The 22981-nt window shown below is 32.9% G+C and overlaps 1 protein-coding gene across 4 annotated transcripts in view; it reads left to right on the forward strand.

Moving 5' to 3' along the window:
- LRRIQ1 (leucine rich repeats and IQ motif containing 1) overlaps positions 1-22981 on the forward strand; it is a 210511-nt gene that overhangs the window by 25966 nt on the left and 161564 nt on the right. For all 4 annotated transcript variants that reach the window (XM_032874162.1, XM_032874163.1, XM_032874165.1 and 1 more), the window contains 2 exons: positions 5017-5169; positions 7132-7282. In XM_032874162.1, coding sequence (XP_032730053.1) covers positions 5017-5169; positions 7132-7282 — 304 coding nt within the window. The remainder of the gene's footprint in view (positions 1-5016; positions 5170-7131; positions 7283-22981) is intronic.

Below are 22981 nucleotides of genomic sequence, written 5' to 3' on the forward strand. Positions count from 1 at the left end.
GCTAATTTTGATTCATTGGGTCTGGTGGTCAGTCTCAATGTTCTCCACTTTTAAAAAACGATTTTATTTATTTGAGAGAGAGAATGACAGGGGGAGAGGGAGAAGCAGACTCCCCACTGAGCGTGGAACCCCATAGGGTGCTCGATGTGGGGCTTCATCCCAGGACCCTGAAATCATGACTTGAGCCAAAGGCAGAGGCTTAACTGACTGAGCCACCCAGGTGCCCCAATGTTCTGCATTTTTGCAGTGCTCCTGGATGATGCTTTGGTGTTGGCCTGTGGATTAATATGATTAGAAATGTTATAAAAGGCACTGTAATCCTCTGACTACTGCTCAAGCAATTATTTTGAACATTTCATTTTTCTTTGAGGCATCAAGTGTACAGTATAAAGTTGAAAAGTATTTATGAATATGTCTATAAATACAGAAGTGTTATAAAATGCCATCTTGTAATGACCCTGGGAGATGGGTTTATACTGGTGTCTTTATTCACTACTGTTCCTGATCCATAAGTCTCTTACTTTGATTTGCTAAGGCTTCACATCTTTATCCTTACCTTGATCACCCACTGCTATCTTTGGAAGGTCCTTCTAGAGAAGACCTTTAGAAAAGTTTACTCTTCTAGAATTTCACCCAGTGATGAATTCATTTTGCTTATATTAATTTTTCACTTTCAGCTTTCAGCACATGAAATCCGGTCTGACTCTTGTCTATGTTTCTTTACAATTTGTCAGACAATAGTGGTTTTCATTACTTGACTGTGGGGTGGTTAAGTGGGAAGATGGACAAGTGGATGAATAAATAATCTGACTGAATCTTAATCTTATCTCTGTATTACTGCTAGCTTCACAATTTAGATAGAATAAATTAATTAAAAAGGGAATTAATGTAAAAATTATTTGAGTATAATTCAATAAAGTATTAATAAGCCCTCTGTCAAGTAAGATCAGTGTCCTGATTTTATTTCTGCTATTTATTGGTTATGTCACGTTGGGCAAGGTGCTTGACCTTTTTGAGCCTCCGTTTTGTCTTCTATAAACTGGGAAGAGCAATATCTATTGGATAGGATTGTTGAATTTTAAAATAACATATATGGGGATGCCTGGGTGGCTCAGTGGGTTAAGCCGCTGCCTTCGGCTCAGGTCATGATCCCAGGGTCTTGGGATCAAGTCCTGCATCGGGCTCCTTGCTCAGAGGGGAGCCTGCTTCTCTCTCTGCCTCTGCCTGGCACTCCGCCTGCTTGTGCTCTCTCTCTCTCTCTGACAAATAAATAAATAAAATCTTTAAAAATAAATAAATAAAATAACATATACAAAGAATATAGTCTAGGGCTCCTAGTATATGTAATAGTCATTATCAAACTTGGATCTCAAGCAGAGATTATACACAACTAATATATATATTGTTTTCTAGTTTTAGTGTTCTAATTTATTTTTCTTTTATTTTTGGTGTCTTGTTACTAATGATTACTTGATTTAAATAATCATAAAAAGAGGGTGCTGAATTTAAGGATTTTTTTATATGGCTTTATAACATGACATGAAGAATAACATTTTAGCTGTTACTAGCTTTTAGATCAGAATGTCTCACATTTTATACAAGGCAAATTCTAATAAACTGGTGTTGTATTGGTACATGAGCTACTAGAAGTTAGATTCTGCTTCATTTAATCCGGTTATCATACCTCAGATTCGGTCTTTTGCAGCTGATTTTTTAAATGTTATTTCTTTAGATTGAAGCGATATAAAATTTTATCTCTGAACAGATGTTCTGCAAAAAGAAAAACCAAGAGTTACTGCTTTCACTATTTTTGTATTATAGTCTACCATAAATCACTGGCACTCCTTGCATTGAAGTCAAGAATAATTGAAAGTGAAATCTCTAAAATTACATAGCTATTTTAGGTCATGTACCTATGTACCATGATCTGTTAAGGATTTAGGGAAATATGGATGATTAAGTAATAAATTGATTTATTATCTTTTATTAAGATAAAATGAATGAGTCATAAGTTCTGTAGGTAGAAGAGTTTAAGTTATGAGAACCTGAAAATACTAGTTTTTGAAATATTTTTCTATTACCCTTTATTAAGGAAAGAAACTATGAATGCTGTATTTTAGTTTTGCCATAGGGCAGTTTATTATTCATTTATTTCTGAAACATTTAGTGAACATCCACTATGCTCCAGTTGCCCTTTTTCAACAGACCATGCAGTGATGAACACCTGTAAGTACTAATTCTATACTGACCTTACTATTTGGAGCATAAAGCAGTTATTTATATGATTATTGTCATGCATGTATCAACAAATGATTAATATAAAAATTTATTTTGATCTCATATGTTTGGAAAAACCTAAGGTAGGATAGATAATAAATTACTATATCGTTGGGGTGCCTGGGTGGCTCTGTGGATTAAGCCTCTGCCTTTGGCTGAGGTCATGATCCCAGGGTCCCGGGATCGAGCCCTGCACTGGGCTCTCTGCTCAGCAGGGAGCCTGCTTCCCTTCCTCTTTCTCTGCCTGCCTCTCTGCCTACTTGTGATCTGTCTGTCAAATAAATAAATAAAATCTTAAAAAAAATTACTATATCATAAGGAAATTTTAAAAATCTTCCATAAAAGGGAGGAGGAAATATTATGAAATACCTTATATTCGAAAGTAGATACCATTAATAATGACTGTGCAACAGTTGTCACTCCTGTACTGTAATTAAACTAACTAGAGAAATTACCACCATAAAAACTGGAATCTAACCATTTCCGTAGGTGATATTTAAGCAGTGTATGATTATGTCAGGCAGGATAATATAAATAAGAAGGTAGAGAACCATTTGTTACTATAAAACTACAGTTGTGGAGTTTTTGGTTTTTAAATGCTTAGTTCTAAATTGTGTGTTAAAATACTTGTTAGTATACAGCTAGCTTGCCAGTTACAGAATTTATAAGTTCTCTTTGTGGACAAATAAAATGGGTAATACACAGCAGGTTTTTTTTTTGCCGCAAATGGATGAATATTTTTCTTTCTGAAAAACCATAAAATATAAATTTGTTTCAAAAGTCATTTTAGACTATGAATAACAGAAATTCCTGAAATAATTATGAAATGAGAAACTTATTCACCTGAAGTTTGAAAAATATTGCTTATAACTTTGCTACTCAAAGCAAGGAGTGGACTTAATCCCTTCTTTATATCTCCACGAACATATTATCTTCCCATTCACTTACATAAATACGTAAATTTAAAACTTTTAGTTTAATTTAATGCACAGGAAATGTTCCGAAGGAAGAGGGGTTACTGTTCTTAAGACTCTCATAGATTTTCTGAAACAATAATGCTTTAAATTACAATAGTACATTTTTAAAATTTCTGATTCGGGGCGCCTGGGTGGCTTAGTGTGTTAAAGCCTCTGCCTTCGGCTCAGGTCACGATCCTGGGGTCCTGGGATCGAGCCCCGCATCCGGCTCTCTGCTCAACGGGGAGCCTGCTTCCTCCTCTCTCTCTCTCTCTCTGCCTGCCTCTCTGCCTACTTGTGATCCCTCTCTGTCAAATAAATAAGTAAAATCTTTAAAAAAAATTTCTGATTCAGTATGATATATACTAGACTCCTCCTATAAAGCTAATAATGTTAAAGTTGTTTTTCAGTACATGAGAAACCTGGCCTTAGGATTTTTGATATGACAATATGAAATAATTCTTACTATAAAAAATTTAACATATATAGTTATTTCCATTCATGTACTTAATTATAGTGAAGAACCAACATGCTATACTTATTTCTCTGCCATTTTCTTTATGTGAGAGCTCTTGAGTTTAATAAGTAGAGTGCTTTTCAGTAATACAGAAATATTCCCATTATCTGACATATTCCTGTGCCACTATAAGTGTAGTTCTTAATATATATACCATAAAGTTGAGTACATTCTTTGATACTGAATTTTCTTTAGTTAAAAAGACTAAAACCAAAATGACAGAAAAATTCTTTAAGAAAAACCTTTGTGAATTATTGAGTCCACAGTGATATTTCAATAATAAGAAATTTCATAATATGGTCTTCAAAATGTTTGAAAATACCAGAAAAATGCCATTCATGCTATGTTACATCAGAGATACTATATGCTCTGAGTATATTACATTATTCAACAGTAAGGAATGATTCATGCCAATAAGGAATGATTCATACCAGTGAACTTGTAATAGAAAGCTATTTTTATTACATGGTTTAATTATTATTGCATGGTCCTATTTATTACAGGTCCTATAATTTCTCAGGCTTTCTTTGTTTTTGGAAGGTAGTTGAGTCATTCTAATTGAATCATGGGCAGGCTGGACACAGAATCTATCCCCTGACATATTGTGGCTCCTGTTACTATTTCTACCCAGGTATCCCTAGGATACTGTCAAACACAGTATCCTGTGTTTGATAGTATCAAGCATTTGTTTGGTACAGTAAGCATTTGTGTAATACACATTTGTGTATTACAATCTTGAAAATAGTGCCAAAATAATTCACACAGAAAATGAATTTGGTGAAATATCAGCAAATGAGCTAATAGATGATTTTATTATTGCTTCTATGCATATGATTTTTGAACTTGAGTTGGTCATGGATGATTGCATTATTTTGCCTTTCTATGTGAGGAACAAAGGAGAACCAGATAGCTTAATTGAAAGGGAATTGTTAACAAATGCAATTTTGATATATATCATTAGTTTTTTTGGTGACTTTTTTTTTAAGATTTTTAAAATAAATAAATATTTATTTATTTGACACAGAGAGAGAGCACTCCACAAGGTGGAGTGGCGGGCAGAGGGAGAGGGAGAAGCAAGGAGACTGATGTGGGACTTGATCCCATGATGCTGGGATCATGAACTGAGTCAAAGGCAGACGCTTAACCAACCGAGCCACCCAGGCATCCCTTAATGAATTTTTAAAAAGGAATTTTGCAAGGCTGATATAGTTTATATTCATTATTGTTAGATAATGTTATGTAATCTCATTTTCTTGAATTCTCTAGGTTACAACAGTTACATTTCAAGATTTGCCAGGTTGTTGTCTCTCCACACTAGCAGAGTGTCCAAATCTTCAGTTTTTGTCTCTTCGACGCTGTGGATTAATTTCTTTGCACAGCCTGAGTAACTGCAAAAAACTGAAGCATATTGATGCCCAGGTATGTCCTCTGTTCTCCTCATTATTTATCCTATAATAAAATAGAAAACAAAATTTGTGAGAACCTTTGAGGAAAGATGATTACGAAGTATGGCCTGGAAATCACTCATCTCTGTTTGCAGATGATATAGTTATTGTCTTTATACTTTTTGTTTGATCCTTGACATCTTTAGAACCTAAGTTATCGGTTATTGTTTATATAGTAACTATTTCTTCAAAATTTTTATTGCTGAAATATAAACATAAATCCATTTTCCATTTTATTATAGTAAATTATAACAACAACCATTTTATTTTCTCATGGTTCTGTGGGCCAGCCATGATTTGAGGCCAGGCTTGTCTGGGTGTTTCTTCTGATTTGTGTCTTGTTGCCTGGATCTTTTATGTAATTTGGAGTGGGGGCTGGAATGTCCAAAATGCCTTGTCTGGTGCCTTGGGAGGTTAGAATTTCAATTTCTCTTTCTTTTCTTCTCTCTCTGTGTATCTGTGTCTCTGTCTCTTTCATTTTGGGGCTTCTCTATAGAGTGGCCCAATCACAAGAGTGAGCATTCCAAAAAAGACAAGCTCCAATATGCAGGTGTTTTTCAGGCATCTGCTGGCATATACTAGCTAATGTTCTATTGGCCAAACCTGAATTTGTATGGGAGAGGAGCTGGGTGGATTTGTGAATTTTGGGATGTGAGGTTTATTGGGGCAAAGTAACAGTCTACCACAGTCTACCCTCTGGGTCCTAAGGAGTCACGTCCGTCCCACATTCAAAATACACTCATGTCCAGAGACCCCTAAATCTCACCAACCTTGTGGCCTCAGACTTAGACTTGAAGCACAAAATTTTCTCATCTATATCAGATCCAGGTGGAGGTGATCTGCTCAGGTAGCACTCTTTCAGAGATCTGTGAGATACAATGAAAAGTATCTTCTCTCCTCCTCTCCCACCCCCACACTCAAAATACAGTGGTGAGATAGGTTTGATTAATTACAATAGCTATTCCATTCAAAATGAAAGAAAACAAGAAGCCCATGTGTCCCTATTCCATAGCTGAGCACATATCCTCATTTCCTTAATAAGGACTTGGTTCTGCTCAATGAAGATGGTTTTCTGTGACCCCTGGTTCTGCCCACTGGGGTTTTGACCTTCTCAAGGCATACTTCTTTATCCACAAGACATACTAGTCACAGCTGAGATTTTTCCTGAGCCTGTTTCTTTCCCATAGAAGAAGGGGTGTGGGTGGTAGGCTAGAAGCTTCTTTTCATTTGACTTATATTCTTTTCAGTTCACACAGTGCTTCCACCAATGTGATTTTCTTTGAAAACTTTGTGGATTTCTTATGCTTTTTTTTAGGTTTCCTCCATTAGACAAAGGCTATGCTTATAAATATATTTGAGAGGGATGCTGTGGGACTACACGCTTAGGATTCTTAAAAGCCCATTTATTTTTCTGAGCTCTTAAAAAATAAAATTGTTGTTACGTCCTAGACACATGATCTTGACACTGAAACCAACATTATGTATTGCAGAAATATGTATGTGTAGTAAAAGTATAAACCTATACATGAGATACATACCTAACTTACAATATTGGTGTTCTTTGGAGAGAAAGGGAGCAAAAGGGACTGAGAAGGGGGAAGTAGGGAGATACCAACTTTTTCAATGTTTGGTTTCTTTAACAGTTTTAAAGGAACCATGACCTAGTGTTCATTTTTGTTCATTTAGATTGTTTGAAATATTTTATTTTGATTCTCTGTATTTTCAAAGATTAATAAATATAAAATCAGGTAATTATTTATTAGGTCACTTAATATTTTCATTTAGATAATATAACATTCTGTATGTTTATCGTAAAAGTCAGAGATTCAGTTATTTACTTGGAGATCATATCTCATTCTTCCTCTTTTTGTAAGCTTTAAATGTTCCACTAATAAGCCATTGAACTAAAATTAATTACATTTGTTCTTTGTTTTAGGAAAACCATATTGAGACTATCAATTGTGAAAATTTGGACAATCTCTGTGTTGTTCTTCTTAATAAAAATCAACTGACTTCTTTTCATGGTTTGGATGGCTGCACTAATATCCAGAATCTTGAACTCTCACATAATAAAATCACTCGAATTGGTAAGAACAAGGGAATTTGAATTTATTGACATTTATTTCTCATGATTACATTTTGTTTCATTTATTCCTTTTCAAGAATAGGCCACCATTACTAATTTTTAAATTTTATTTATGCCATACTTAATCTTTTATCCAAATACATGAAGGAAATAATAAGACCATTTTTAATATATATAAAGGAAATATGCTCCCACCAGTGGCAAATGGCTTGTTATCAGAGGCTTCTTAAATGAGTATATTCACTTACCTATTCCTTTTTTTTTTTTTTTAAGATTTTATTTATTTGACAGACAGAGATCACAAGTAGGTGGAGAGGCAGGCAGAGAGAGAGAGGAGGAAGCAGGCTCCCTGATGAGCACAGAACCAAATGCGAGGCTCAATCCTAGGACCCTGAGATCATGACCTGAGCTGAAGGCAGAGGCTTTAACCCACTGAGCCACCCAGACGCCCCTTCCTTTTTTTCTAACTAGTGGTGATCTGAGCTCTACTGAAGAATATGATACCTTGGTTCAGTACCATCATATTTTTATAGATTCTATGCTTTCTGCACTTAGCAACAACCATAACTATTCCCTAAAAAGCCCTGTCATCACTCCCTTCCTTGCTTTCCACACCACTTGTCCTAACTTTTCCTTTTTTAGATAAGGCAACCACCACATGAGAGAAATCCATCGGTTTGAATCTCCCTAATCTTTTCCATCTCTCCAGCTGTATATCTGTATCCCTATTTATCTATATCTGTTTCCACCCTCATACTTTATAGTCCATACAGTTCAGCAATGAGAATGCCTTCTTAAGGCCAGTCCTTCTATTGTTTATAAATATAATTGTCAGTGTCCTCTGATGCTGTATCTTTTATCACCTGTCATTTGTCAAACAGTTCCTTTTGCCACTTCTACCATTGCCTCATCTCTCTTACCCTTCGCTGTCAAATTTTGTGAAAGTGTTCTGTTTATGCTTTCACTTTTTACTACCCAACTTTCCTCTTCTTTCTGCTGAAAGGAAGAACTTAATTCCATACTGTTAGCAGTGTGATAATTTTAAAATAAAAATATCATTGTATTTTTTACTACCTGGCTTAAAATTCTCTGTTGGTTTTTGTTTTGTTTTTATTTAAACTTGTGAGATTCTCAAGGGACTTGATAGGGGCTTAAATAATGGTTAATGAATAATGAAGGATTGCTAAAAAGTCAGGAACTAGGTAAAAATTTTTCATGGTAAAATACTAATAACTTAAATTTTGGACACCTAAAAGGTACTATCTTTTCCACCTCCTCATCCTAAAATCATTAGGAAATATGGTCTGGACTGAAGGGAGTGGGATGGGAGTAGGTGGGGTAGTAGGAATAAGTTCACTTTTCTCATTTGATTTAATTTTATGTTTGATGTATAAAACAAATATATGTTTTAAAGCCAAACTACATTTAAAAAGGCATACTCAAAGAGATTGATCTTTCATCCCTGTCCTTTTTACTCTGTTCTCCAATATATTTTTATATATAGATGTTTTTGTACATAAGCACATATAACATCTGTATGCATTTAATGTGTATCATTTATATGTATATGTATGTACATTTAAATATCATATATACACATATATATATCCAAGAGATATAGGTGTATATATTAATCCTAATTCTAGGATTAAAATATAGAATATTTTAAGTACTGTCCTTTATCTTGCTTTCACTTAACAACGTGTTACGGAGTTCGGAGCATTCTTTTTCCGTGGTTTCATAGTCTTCAATTTTGTAGATTAATTAGGTTTTATTCCATTGGTTTCTGGTTGATTGACGCTGATGGTTTCCAGTCTTCCACATTTGCCATAACTAATCTGATACTTATATCATTTTATACTTTACCAGTTATATCTTTAGATTAATTTTCTGCGATGTATATTGCTGGTGCAAAGGACATCTGTAATTTAGGAAAATAGTGCCATCCACAATTTATGGGTTATACAATTTTGCACTCCTACCACTAATACACATTAATGTCAGTTCCTTCCACCTTTCTTTATTATTTTATTCCTTCTATTTCTGAGTTAAATAATTAATTCTTTTTTGTTTTTGTTCTTTTTCACCCTTGTTAACATAAATACTTCAGTCTATAGTTTTTTCTGTGAGCACTGCTTGGTCTGTAACTTCTCTGTTTTCATCAGTTCTACAATTTTATGACATATTTTGCCTTTTAGCTAAGATTTAAAATTTCTATATGGTAAGACCATTTTGTGTTGTTGCTGTTATTCTGTTTAGTTTTATTGCATTATATATAGGGAGAGAATTCTCTTTGTGGCATTTCTACTTTTTGGAACTTATTGTGATTTTCTAATATGTGGTCAATTTTCAGGAATGTTTCATGTGCACCTGGAAAGAGGTCATTGTATTTCTAATTGGAATATAGAGTTTATATTTTTATCTTTATGTTCTAGCTTGGTGATCATTTGATTTAGATCTTCTATATCTACTTGACCCACTATAGACGGAGTTGAGCTAGTATAAATACATTTATTATTAATTAGCCTGTTTCTTTTTTTTATTTTTTACAAACATACAATATATTTTTATTCCCAGGGGTACAGGTCTGTGAATCGCCAGGTTTGCACACTTCACAGCACTCACCATAGCACATACACTCCCCAATGTCCATAACCCCACCCCCCTCTCCCAAACCCCCTCCCCCCAGCAACCCTCAGTTTGTTTTGTGAGATTATGAGTCACTTATGGTTTGTCTCCCTCCCAATCCTATCTTGTTTCATTTATTCTTCTCCTACCCCCTTAACCCCCCATGTTGCATCTCCACTTCCTCATATCAGGGAGATCATATGATAGTTGTCTTTTTCCGATTGACTTATTTTGCTAAGCATGATACCCTCTAGTTCCATCCATGTCATCGCAAATGTCAAGATTTCATTTCTTTTGATGGCTGCATATTATTCCATTGTGTATATATACCACATCTTCTTTATCCATTCATCTGTTGATGGACATCTAGGTTCTTTCCATAGTTTGGCTATTGTAGACATTGCTGCTATAAACATTTGGGTGCACGTGCCCCTTCGGATCACTACGTTTGTATCTTTAGGGTAAATACCCAGTAGTGCGATTGCTGGGTCATAGGGTAGCTCTATTTTCAACATTTTGAGGAACCTCCATGCTGTTTTCCAGAGTGATTGCACCAGCTTGCATTCCCACCAACAGTGTAGGAGGGTTCCCCTTTCTCCACATCCTCACCAGCATCTGTCATTTCCTGACTTGTTAATTTTAGCCATTCTGGCTGGTGTGAGGTGATATCTCATTGTGGTTTTGATTTGTATTTCCCTGATGCTGAGTGATATGGAGCACTTTTTCATGTGTCTGTTTAGCCTATTTCTTTTTGTATATCCTTTGGTTTCCATTTTTTGAGTGTTGCTCCATGCTGTTTTGTAGATATTCTTAACTGCGTTATCATTATTGTGAATTTTAGTCTTGATATTTATGTTTCCTTCTTTGTCTCTTTAATGTTTTGAGACTAAATTCTACCTTGCCTGACATTTTCTTTTTATTTGTATTTGTCTACTTGTTCATTAAAAAACCCCACAAAACTTTAGAAACACTTTGTTTTGGGTGTGTACTTATACACAGCATAGATTTGGGTTTTATTTTTTGATCCAGTTTTAAATGTTTTTGTTTCATATAGAGCAGGACCATTTGCACTAGTAATTCAACTTATATCCTTGGTGTTAGTACTGTTATCCCACTTGGGATGATGCTCCCTTTCTGGAAGGAGGTCTTGTTGATAATACATGGGTTCTTCCACCACTGAAGCATCTCCATTTCTTACATATCTGGCCAGTTTCCATAGTATTCCTTCTGTACCAGTGTAGATTTAGCCTGGATTGTGTTGGTTACAGATACTTACCATCCCACTTAGAAAAATTCAGGTTGTAATTTCTTCATCTCCCATTTACACTGGAAAGATAGATTGGGGTATTTTTATTTACTTGTTGTTTTTTATGAATTTCTAGAGGAGGTATGGAGAAAGTTGGATCAAGGCAGTCACCGTCATCTCTGATTTTTTTTTAATATGGGAAAAAATACAGTTGTTTTCACAAAGCAAACTTTTACAGACATTTCAAGGCACACTTTTGAAAATAAAATGTAAAATACTCCTCAGTGTGTTTATTTGTCAGTGTGTATGTGCTGCTTGCTTTGGGACTACTCATATTTTCTCCTGTATGGAAATAGTGATACTTTTGATACAATTTTTTTATTTTAAAATTTCAGTTTAAAAGAAATAATTTTGTTGTTGTTGGAATGAAGACAAGTGCATTGATAATGTATGTTGCTATATTGGCACACACTGAAGCAAGCTTAAAAAAAAGAAAAAGGCTGTTTGTGAGAAGAAATGCTTTGACTCCCATTCACTTCATTTTCATTGCCAGCAGGGCTGTATGGGATTTCTTGTAACCAGTGGATTTCCTGGGATAGGATATCTGCAAGATTTATGTGGAAACTGCCATAGTATTAATTGATGTACTTGAGGTATCTTTATGTAGTACAGAGCAAACAAGGTAAAAGACATCTTTGCTGTCTGTTGGGTACAATGAAAACACTGTATTTATTGAGTGTGAGAAGAGTATACATGAAAAAGTAGATTTTCTGAGGACTGTTTGGAGTCTGTTTTTCATCTTCAGGAACTGCTTACAGAGATTCTGGTTGAGCTAAGGGAAAAGCATAGATTTTGTCTTTCAATGATGTATTGATGCTAAGAACTCTCATGAAGGGACACAAAGATAGATTTGTGTTTATAAGTTAATAGGTTACTATTCCACGCTATAATATTTCTTAAGGAGGTGAAATAAAATTGGAAGCAATACCATGTATTCTGCATTTGTAGTTTCAAGTTTAATCTGTTCCTAATTCTTACTAAGCTGTAATTATTGCAGTAGTTAATATGTAAGTTTAACTTTAATTACTCTTTTTATTAGAAAACGTTAATGCACATTTTTATTTGAATTTCATTGCATTTAAGTGAATGAGAATAGGAACTGTCAGTCTGTTTAAGGAAATTCATTTGAAATTATTTATGCTAAATGTTTACTGTTCTAATGAAACTGCCTAATTACAGAAATAGAAATGCAATGTAAAGTATACTTTTTTAAAAGGAATGACTTAAAATATAATTCTATAAATGGAAATTTATGTAAAGTTAATTGTGTATTTTTAATTTAATAAAAATTAAGTATGTTTGATTTAATGTTTAAGCATATTGTGTGCTGTGGCTGATTTAAAGACTACTGTATAACATTTTAATATTATTTTCTATAATTGATTCTATTTGCATAGCATATTTTTGATTATAGAATATTTTTATTTGATCTGGAGTTATTACATATTTTGAATGTCAAAATATTTTCTTAATTTTAATCTATTAAGCTCACTTTAGTTGATTTATTTTAATCAGACAACAGATTTCTTCATACTTTTTATTAATCTAAAATGTTTTATTTATTTTTTTTCCTCTGGAAGGTTTTTTTTTCCTGTACTGTCTTTTGTAACTCAATTTAATTTGGGTGATTTGCAGTTTAAATTTCAAGATTATGATATCATTATGATATTTCATGCTTTCTTTTGCCTGAATTTTCCTGTAAGTAAGTTTCAGGTAAAATTGGTAAAACATTCTATTTTCCAAAAGTAATATGGAAAAACATACCTTGAATGGATGTTGAATAACTCTGAGAAGTTTTTCATATTTTGAGACAGTATTTTTGACTTAGTTTTTTAACAAGTAGCCAAAACAAATGAAAAATAGGTGATTTATAATTTATAATCTAGTTTTCTTTGTTTTCTTTTGTTTTTATGTTGGATTTTAATGACTTTCTAAGAGAAACGTTCTGAAAGTGAATTAATTTGAAAAAATTCATGCCATATGATGAAATTGTTTTATGAATCTTATTTACAGGAAAAAATACAACTTAACATGATAAATAGAGTAATAGATTACTTTTTTAACCACCATATATTTATGTGCTTTATACATTTAATTCATTTGCTTTTCATATAACTGCAATGAGTTAGTTACTATTAAGTGCTCCTCCCACACCCCAGGTAATAATTGAGGCACAGAGAGGTTAAATAAGTTATCTAAGATCATATAGTTAGTAAATGATAGAGCCAGGATTTGAAACTCAAGTCTATTTCTGGTATCTGATTTTTTTAATTGCCTCATTCCACTGCCTCTGCAATAAATATGCATTTAACATTTAAGATTATTACTATTTTATTAGAGCATATTAAAACTCTTTATGCAGAAATAAGTAAAAATTTTAAGGTTTATTGATTAATAAATTTGATAATGAAGAAATTTATTGAACAGCTACTATGTATAAGCACTTTTCCAGGCACTAGAACACAGTAATAGAATATTGCTGAGGATGCAGCAATAAACAAAGCAAATGAGTATCCTGACTTTCACCTAGATTATCTAGTGATATTTATATAAAAAAAAGAGAATTGGAATAAATTGCTATATTTCATTTATTGACTATTGAGTAAAAACGAAAATAAGTATGATTAATGTGTAAGAACAAATAATTATTTTTTATCTTCTCATTCATGAAGCTTCTATCTCTGCTACGTGAAGAAAACTTTTATCTGGAAAAACATGTTTCTTTAATGCCAGCAATTAATTTGTTAATTTATAAATTTCAGGTGATACATTCCTAGAAAATATTATAAATAGGTAGAAGTATTAGGAGACTTCCCCACCCCCCGCCCGATGCTTTATTTTCAGATAATACTGTTTTCTGGAAAAGTGACACTAATAAAAGTATGAAAGATATTGAAATAATGCAAACTTTCCACATAAGGTTGATTACTGTCTTGACTCATAGGGGAAATCTTCTTGGCTTAATTCTTGTTACCCAATGTTGTCTTTGGAACAGTAGAAAAAAAATAATGAAGTAAAATAAAATAAAGCTCTGGATATTTTGCTTGTAGCAATGCTTTTCACAGCTGTATACTTAGTGAATTTCTTGTATTCCACTAGATGGTGCTAGCTTACTCTTCAGTTTTGAAATGCAACAATGCCCAGTACAAAGCTGAAAGGGATTTTACAGATCTGCCAATTTAGGCTTCTTAAGTTTACAGATGAAAAAACAGACTCACATAATTTTCCTCAAACTCCTAACAGAGGTGGGGCTAGAATCCAAGTTTTCTGATTCCTGTTTCACTATTCCTGTTTCCACACGACATGTATGATCCTGAAGAACTTTTGCATTGAAATTAAAAATCTTAAGAGCAGCTCAGCATATTTGTACATAACTGTCAAACATAGCAATCATTGAGTAGCTAAAGGAGGTAGACCTTTCCCAAACACTTATTTAGTGAAAACCTCCAGCCTAATTTAACATCTTTAATTTTGCTGTTCTTTTCAGGAGAGGTTTTTCCCCCCACTGTGACAGGAATGTTTTATTAGACCATTGGCTCATTTCTGTGGGAGGAATTCTTTGAAATAGATATTTGTAGCAAGTATAGCCAAATGCTAATTTTGCCATGGGCAAGGGCTCTTTGAGGGATAAACACACTTGGCTTCAGTTCTATTTTGTGGGATGTAGGAAACTTTTAAAGAGTTAATAAAGAATATATTGAAGCAGTGGACTCAATATTTAAGTGATACTTTATATTTGTTATATTTACATAATTTGCAAGAAGCGCTTGAATATTTTTGTGGCTACTGTTTTGTTTTATTTGGGATGGGGAATGGACAAAATAGAAATGTTGACTGGGAGAGAATCATTTTCTTAGAGATGTTGAGAAAGTAATGGTATTCTAAGGTAAGGCTTGCTCTAAGTCTATTTTGCTCAGTTATTTTTCCTTCATTTGATAGCAAAGAACTTGTAAGATTAAAGGAGGAAAGGGCAGCTTATTCTAACTTCCTTCCCATCTAGAATCCCCCTTTTGAGCCAAATGAATTGACTGGATCAAATTACTGTTTAATCAATTGTATATAGACTTTTTTGAAAGTGTGTATTAGTATCCTATTTCATCTTCAAAGTTTAGCTCAAATATTTGTCTTTGAAGTCTTATTTGGTCACAATAGTTATTAACTACTTTTCATTGAGGATAATTGTTAGGAAACAATAATAGTTATTATTTTTAGTAGCCAATATGTGAAAGTGTTGTACAAGCTATGTTCAAATACTATTTTTAATCCTCCCAATCACCCTCACTCCAAATAAAGGACCAAAGACTCAGAGAAGTTAGGTAATGTTTTTATATTCATGCAGCTAGTTTTGGAATAGACCTGAAATTCATGGATTATCTGTCTCAGAGACCATTTGTGTTTTTATTATGCCATACTGCCTGTAATCAACATGTGCTACTGACCATGTTATTAGCATAGTTGTAGAAAAAAGCTATATACATGATTCCCCTGATGATTGTGGGTTGTAGATCTTTATTCTTAGAGACTATACTTTTTTTGGCTTTAAATATTTTTGAGGCCATGCTATTCATTTTATGTAAATTTATAACTGTTATATATTTCTTTTGAATTGACCTATTTTATGACTTTTAAATGTCCCTTTTTATCTGTAGTAAAGCTTTCTGCCTTAGTCTTCTGTGTCTGATATTACCCTAACCAGGTTTCCTTTGGACTCAAGATCCTTTTACGCTCCTAAAAATTATTGAGTACCTGCCTCAAACACCTTTCATTTATTCTGTTAGCATTTACTGTATAGAAAAAAAATGAGAAAAAATTTGTTCTTATTTAGTAATTCAGAGCTTATGATAATAAAGTTTTTTCATTAGTAATAGTTTTATAAATAGTAAACATAGTTTTAACCTAAAAGATATAGTGAGAAGAGGGTTATTGTTACATGTATTTGCAAATCTCTTTAATGTCTAGCTTAACGCAAGACAGCTGGATTTCCGTATTTCCTTCTGCATTCAATTTGCTACAATATCACACCTCATGTAACCACTATAAGCTCTTGAGCAAATGAGAATGAAAAGGCAAATAACATCTTAGAATTATTATGAAATAGTTTTGACTCCATGGAACCTTTAAAAGTGTCTGTAGGAGATTGGTCTCTGGACCACACTTTGAGAATCACTACTTTAGTGTATACGTATCTTTTTTTTTTTTTTTAAGAATTTATTCATTTACTTGACAGAGACACAGTGAGAGAGAGAACATAGGCAGGGGGAGTGGGAGAGAAAGAAGTAGGCGTCCCACCAAGCAGGGAGCCCGATATGGGGCTCGGTCCCAGGACCCCAAGATCATGACCCCAGCCAAAGGCAGACACTTAACGACTGAGCCACCCAGGTGCCCGTAACATATCTTTTTCTATCCTTTTACTTACAGTCTTTCTACGTTCTATTTTTGGTTTCTTTTATGTAATGTGAAAATGTGTTGCTTTTGTTATTGTTTTATCTGGGCTGCCTGACAAATTTTAGCTTTGTTTCTAGCCTTTGGTCTCTAATAACGCATTAAGTTCAGTTAATAATTAAGTGCAATTATTAATATATTTGAGTTTAAATCTATTATGTTACTATTTGATTCTATTTGTTTTGCCTGTTCTATTTTTTCTCTTTTCTTGCCTCTTTTTGGTTTAGTTGAGGTTTTAAATTATTTCCTTTTTCCTTTCTATTACCAGTTACAGATTATTTTACTATTCTTTTTGTTTACTGTAGATATGGCATGCCTTCCTGATTTACTAAATATAAATTTATTTGGTATTTTTTCAAAGCAGTTTAGGGTCTTAGAAAATTTAAACTTTATTTACTCACTCCCAAATTAATGTGCTATTATTGTCATGCATTTTATTATATGTGTGTGTATTTGGAATGGCTTAAGACAGTATTATTTTATAATATCATATCATTAAGATTCACTCACTTTTTAAGTGCCCCCCTTTTTTTGGTGTGTTTGTGTTTGGAAATATTTCTCTCTTTTGAGATAAAATTGATACATTATATTTCTTTCAGGGGTACATCATTTGATTTTTGTATATATACACTACGAGTAATCACCATAGTACATCTAGTTATCATCTGCTGTTATACAATTGACCCCCATTACCCAATTTGCCCTTCTACCCCCTTTCTCTCCGATAACCTTCTGTCTGCTCTCTGCATATATGGGTTGTGTTTTGGTTTGTTTGCTTGGTTTTTCTAGATTCCACATAAGAGAGATCATATAACATTTGTCTTTTTTTTTTCTTTAAAGATTTTATTTATTTATTTGACAGAGACACAGTGAGAGAGGGAACACAAGCAGGGAGGGTGGGAAAGAAGCAGGCTTTCCACCAAGCAGGGAACCCAACACGGAGGTGGATCCCAGGACTCTGGGGTCATGACCTGAGCCTAAGGCAGACGCTTAACGACTGAGCCACCCAGTACCCCTAACATTTGTTTTTGTCTAACTCCACTTAGCATAATGCTCTTGAGATCCAACCATGTTCTCACACATGGCAAGGTTTCATTCTTTTCTTTTATGGCTGAATAATATTCCATTGTACATCTAATTACCACAGTTGTTTTATCCATTCACGCATCAGTGGTCATTTAGGTTGTATCCATATTTTCGCTATTGCAAATAATGTCGTAACAAATAAACATGGGGATGCATATATCTTTTCATGTCAGGAGCATTTTTTTCTTTAAATAAATATCCTAAAGTGGAAATGGTAGGTCATAAGGTAGTTCTATTTTTAATTTTTTGAGGACCCCCCCATCTATTTTCCATAATGGCTGCACCAATTACATTCCCACCAACAGTGTGAGAGGGTTCTCTTCTCTCCATATTCTTGCCAACACTTGTTAATTTCTTGTCTTTTTGAGAATAGCTATTTTAACAGATGTGAAGTGATAGCCCGTAGTGATTTTGATTTTCATTTCCCTGATGACTAATGATGTTGAGAATCTTTTCATGTGCCTGTTGGCCCTCTGTATGTCTTCTTTGGAAAAATGTCTATTCAGAACTTCTGCCCACTTTTTAATCAGATTGGATTTTCACTATTGAGTTGAAGTTGTTCATAAATTTTGGATATTAGACCTTTATCAGACATGTGATTTGCAAATATTTTATCCCATTCAGTAGGTTGCCTTTTCAATTCATTCATAGTTTCCTTTGCTGCAGAAGCTTTTAGTTTGTTTATCTTGTTTATTTTGCTTTTGTTGCTTTTTCTTTTGGTGTTAGATTTTTAAAAAATCATCCAAAGACCCATGTCAAGGAGTTTACCACCTATGTTATCTTCTCTGAGCTTTATGGTTTCAGGTCTTATGTTCAAGTCTTCAATTCATTTTGAGCTGATTTTTGTGTATGTCGTAAGACAGTGGTCAAGCTTCATTTTTTTGCATGTGGCTGTCTAGTTTCCCAATGTTAGTTATTGAAGAGGCTGTTCTTTCCCCCATTTTATATTCTTGGCCTCTTTGTCATAAACTAATTGACAATAAACTAATTGGTTTATTTCTGGGGTCTTTAGTCTGTTTTCCTGACCTATGCCAATAGGTTTTTATGCCAATACCATATTGTTTTGATTACTATACCTTTGGTGTATAGTTTGAAATCAGTGAGTGTGATACCTCCAATTTTGTTTTTTTCTTGAAATTGCATTGACTATTCAGGGTCTTTTGTGGTTCCATATAAATGTTACAATTATTTGTCCTATTTCTGTGAAAAACCATTGGGATTTTGAAATGGATTGCATTGGATCTGTGGATTGCTCTGGATATGGACATTCTAGTGGATTGCTCTGGATATGGACATTCTAGTGATATTAATTTTTTAATTCAGGAGTACAGAATGTCTTTCCAATTATTTGTCTTCATAAATTCCTTTCATTAGTGTCTTATAGTTTTTAATATATAGATCTTTCACCTCCTTGATTAAATTTATTCTGTGGAATTTTATTTTATTTTTTGATGTAGTTATAAATGGGATTGTTTTTTAAATTTCTTGCATAATTGCTGTCTTTTCAGATTGTTTTCTGCCATTTAAAAGAACTCTACTGTAATAATATTGTTTTGTAATTTATTCAGTTCACGATAAGTTGTTAACATTTTTACATGTTATAATTTAAAAAATAGTTAAATTGATAAACTAAGACATATTTGAGGAGAGATTCTGTCTATATTATTTTTCTATTTCCATGTGGACATAACACAGGGCTGAAATTAATAGAATGGATCTCTGATGAATTTTATATTACAAGTAAACTGCAAAAATAGATTTTGATATTTTTAGTAGAAATGTGGAAAATATAAATGATTTATATGTGTTTCTGTAAGCTACTCTGTTTATTTCAAAAAATCACAGAAAATTTTGTCATATACCTGTATTAAGAAAATAAAACTGTAAAAAACATAGCTCACACCTAAATAGAAATACAAAAATCTTTGAGGAATAACAAATATAAAATGGTGAACAAAATATCCTTCTATATATAAGATGAATTTATATGAAAGAACAAAGTAATCAAAATAAGAAATCACTTGAAATAAATGTAACTCTTCAGCCAATTGTGCTTACTTTTCCTATATAAATAAGTGTATTTAGGGTAAAGTTTAATTTAAAAAAGTTTAGGTAGTTAACTAAGTAAAGTTTAACTAAACAGTAGATAAACTTTAATAGTACCTGTCATTATTACAGTACATATAAAGAGATAAGCTCTAGGCGTGTAATTTTTATTAACATTAAATAAACAGCTACCACTTTAGTGCTGCTTTTGAGATGATGCAGACATAACTTTAACCACTACTGAAGTCAAACATCAATTTGAATTTTTAAAAAGTACCATGATTTAGGGGCACCTGGGTGGCTCAGTGGATTAAAGCCTCTGCCTTCGACTCAGGTCATGATCCCAGGGTGCTGGGATCGAGCCCCGCATTGGGCTGTCTGCTCAGCAGAGAGCCTGTTTCCTCTTCTTTGCCTGCCTCTCTGCCTACTTATGATCGCTGTCTGGCAAATAAATAAATAAAATTTTAAAAAAGAATGTTAAAAAAAAAGTACCATGATTTATAAAGTAAGCATTTGTTGAAATATATTAATGTATGTAAAATAATCTTATGATGAACAAAACCAAAAATCATCCCTATGTGAATTACGGTTGGGAACACTCCTTTTCAGTCAATTTTTCTACAGCTTACTAAGATGGGACATACTTAAAAACTCAAAAGCATTGTTAAACAATAGAGCAAGAATGTATATGAAACTGTTTTGACTTCAGAATTTTAGACTGGCTTCTCAAGCTAAAGATGATAAAATTATCTCCTTTATACTACCATCTCCACCTTCCAGTTTTGCCAGTTATATTCTTGTTAAGTAAATTTTTAAAACATGTGCTTTTGATTCATGTATTTTAGACAATATTAACTCTTTTTAAGAAAGTAAAATAAATTGGAATATTTATACTTTTCACAATCTCCTTTTCCTCCCACAATTATTATTCACATCAGGATTTATGACTTTATGTACATATCCTTTAGTGGCATTAGATCTATATGACAATGGGTTAGTACCAGTGCTTTTTACAACTGTTCCTTTCACCCTCTGCTTATCTGGATTACCTAGTTCATTAGCTCTTTTTAAATCTTATTTTTCAAAGAAAGATGGATCCTATTATCCCTGAATTCTTTCAAGTTTGAGAATATCTGTCAGTTGCCTTCATTCTTGAGTGAGAAGAAAGCTGTGTATTCTATTTTTAGGTAACACTTCATTTAGTACTTTGTGACCTTGCTTCACTGCATACATGATATTATGTATTGCTATTGCAAGTAAGAGGCTAACTTGATTTTCTGTTCTTATAACTGATTTCTGTGAAGATACCTGAATAACACTCCTTGTCCTTAGTCAGTAACTTAACCAAGAAACATCCTATAGTCAATAAATCCACATAAAATTGCTTTGGAATATAATATACCTTTCAAACTACAGATTAAGTTATTCCTTTGTTTCTGGAAAATTTTGGTTTTCATATATTTGAAAACTTTTTTGTTTTGGTTCTATTTTTCAACCATGGATGATCCATATTTTGGTTGAGTTTGTCTTTCATGTCTATTATTATTTAATTAATTTAATCTATATCTTTTTATTTTTGGCTTTCTTCATATTTTATTCTCAGTGTGATGATCTCTTTTTTTGTGGGCAATCCAAGCTGTAGCTCTCTGTTAATGTACAATGTTGTTTCAAAATTATTTATTAGTTCTGTCATGGTGTTATTTTGGTCCATTTATTTATCTGTTTCTGTTATTTTAATATCTTTGAATTCTTATTACATTAAATTTCTTTAAATATCCTTCTATTGCCCAAAGCATTTTCAACATATTTTCTTCTTTCTCATATTTTCTTTCAAATAGAATCTTTACTGTATTAGTTATATATTGTTGTGAAGCAAATATATATTGTGATTGCCCTAGAACGGCAATCTAAAATCACGAACACTTTGCATATTTTCTTTGGATCAGGAATCTTGGAGTGGCTTAACTGGGTGTTTATGTCTCAGGATCTCTCAAGAGGTTGCAGTCAAGCTGTCATCCAGGATTAGTATCATCTCAAGGCTCAATGAAGCTGAAAGATCTACTTTCAAGCTCATTCACTTGTTGGTTGGCAGACCTCAGTTCCACATATTCTTTAAATGATTTCCTTTTTTTGTCATTAAGATAGTTTTTTTTAATGTTGTTTCATTCTTGGTTCTCTTCTTGGGTTACCTTTGAGAAGTCTCACCAATGCATTCCCAACTTTAAATGAGTTAATAGAAGATTCTAGTTCTCAATAGCTCTGAAAAACTTAAGAGTAATGTCCATGGCTTTTAAAAATACTAAGCTTATGGAAGTAGATTGCTTGGGATGTTTAAATATTTAATAAAGGACACCTTATTTTACACAATTATAAATTTTTATTATTTCCTTCCTCCTTGAATGTCTTTAAACTGCTTCAGTGGGTTAATTGATATTCATTCGATATGATCATAAGGCATACTAAATTCCAAAGTATTTTCTATTTCAGCAGACTTTAAAATTACATTTCAGCTAATATATACTATTGTATGTAATATTCTATTTTTAATAACTTGGAATTGATAATGTATAATATATAATATATATAAGATAGTTGACTCTGTTGTTTAAACTTAGTCAACTGTCTTATTGGGCAGAACTATTCGCTCCTTGAACAATAACAGATGACAATTTTTTTCTAAGTCATACTTACTATTTTACATTACAGGAAAATACCAGTACATCAATCCTAGATAAGAACTTAAAAAATGTAAAATTACTTCCTAAATTTAAATTTAAGTCCCTCTCTTCTATGGGTCTTTCTATGTATTTTCCTAGATAATGTGTAATTTATCATTATAAGAAAATTAACTCTTTAGCATAAAAACGTATTCCTTTTTATACAGAATAAGCACCCATAATATTAAGTTCTTTTGACTCAAACTATTAGAAACACTGCAATTTTGAAATATAATTTTTCTTCAAATGTATCTCTATGAAATATTGGTACAATACACTCAATTCTATTATCTAAATTTTTAAAATGTGATACAGCAATAAGTTTTCTTGTGAAATCTTGGTAATATTACTTGATTCTTCCTTTTATTTCTCCATTTTCATATAAGCCAACTGTCTGCCCTTTCTTTCTGTAAGTTACAATGTGTAATCAAAAGAACAAACCTTGAGTTAGTGCCTTAAATTTCTCCAGGATAAA

Source organism: Lontra canadensis, unplaced genomic scaffold (genome assembly GCF_010015895.1).
Source record: "Lontra canadensis isolate GAN:19392208 unplaced genomic scaffold, GSC_riverotter_1.0 scaffold52, whole genome shotgun sequence".
NCBI lineage: Eukaryota > Metazoa > Chordata > Mammalia > Carnivora > Mustelidae > Lontra > Lontra canadensis.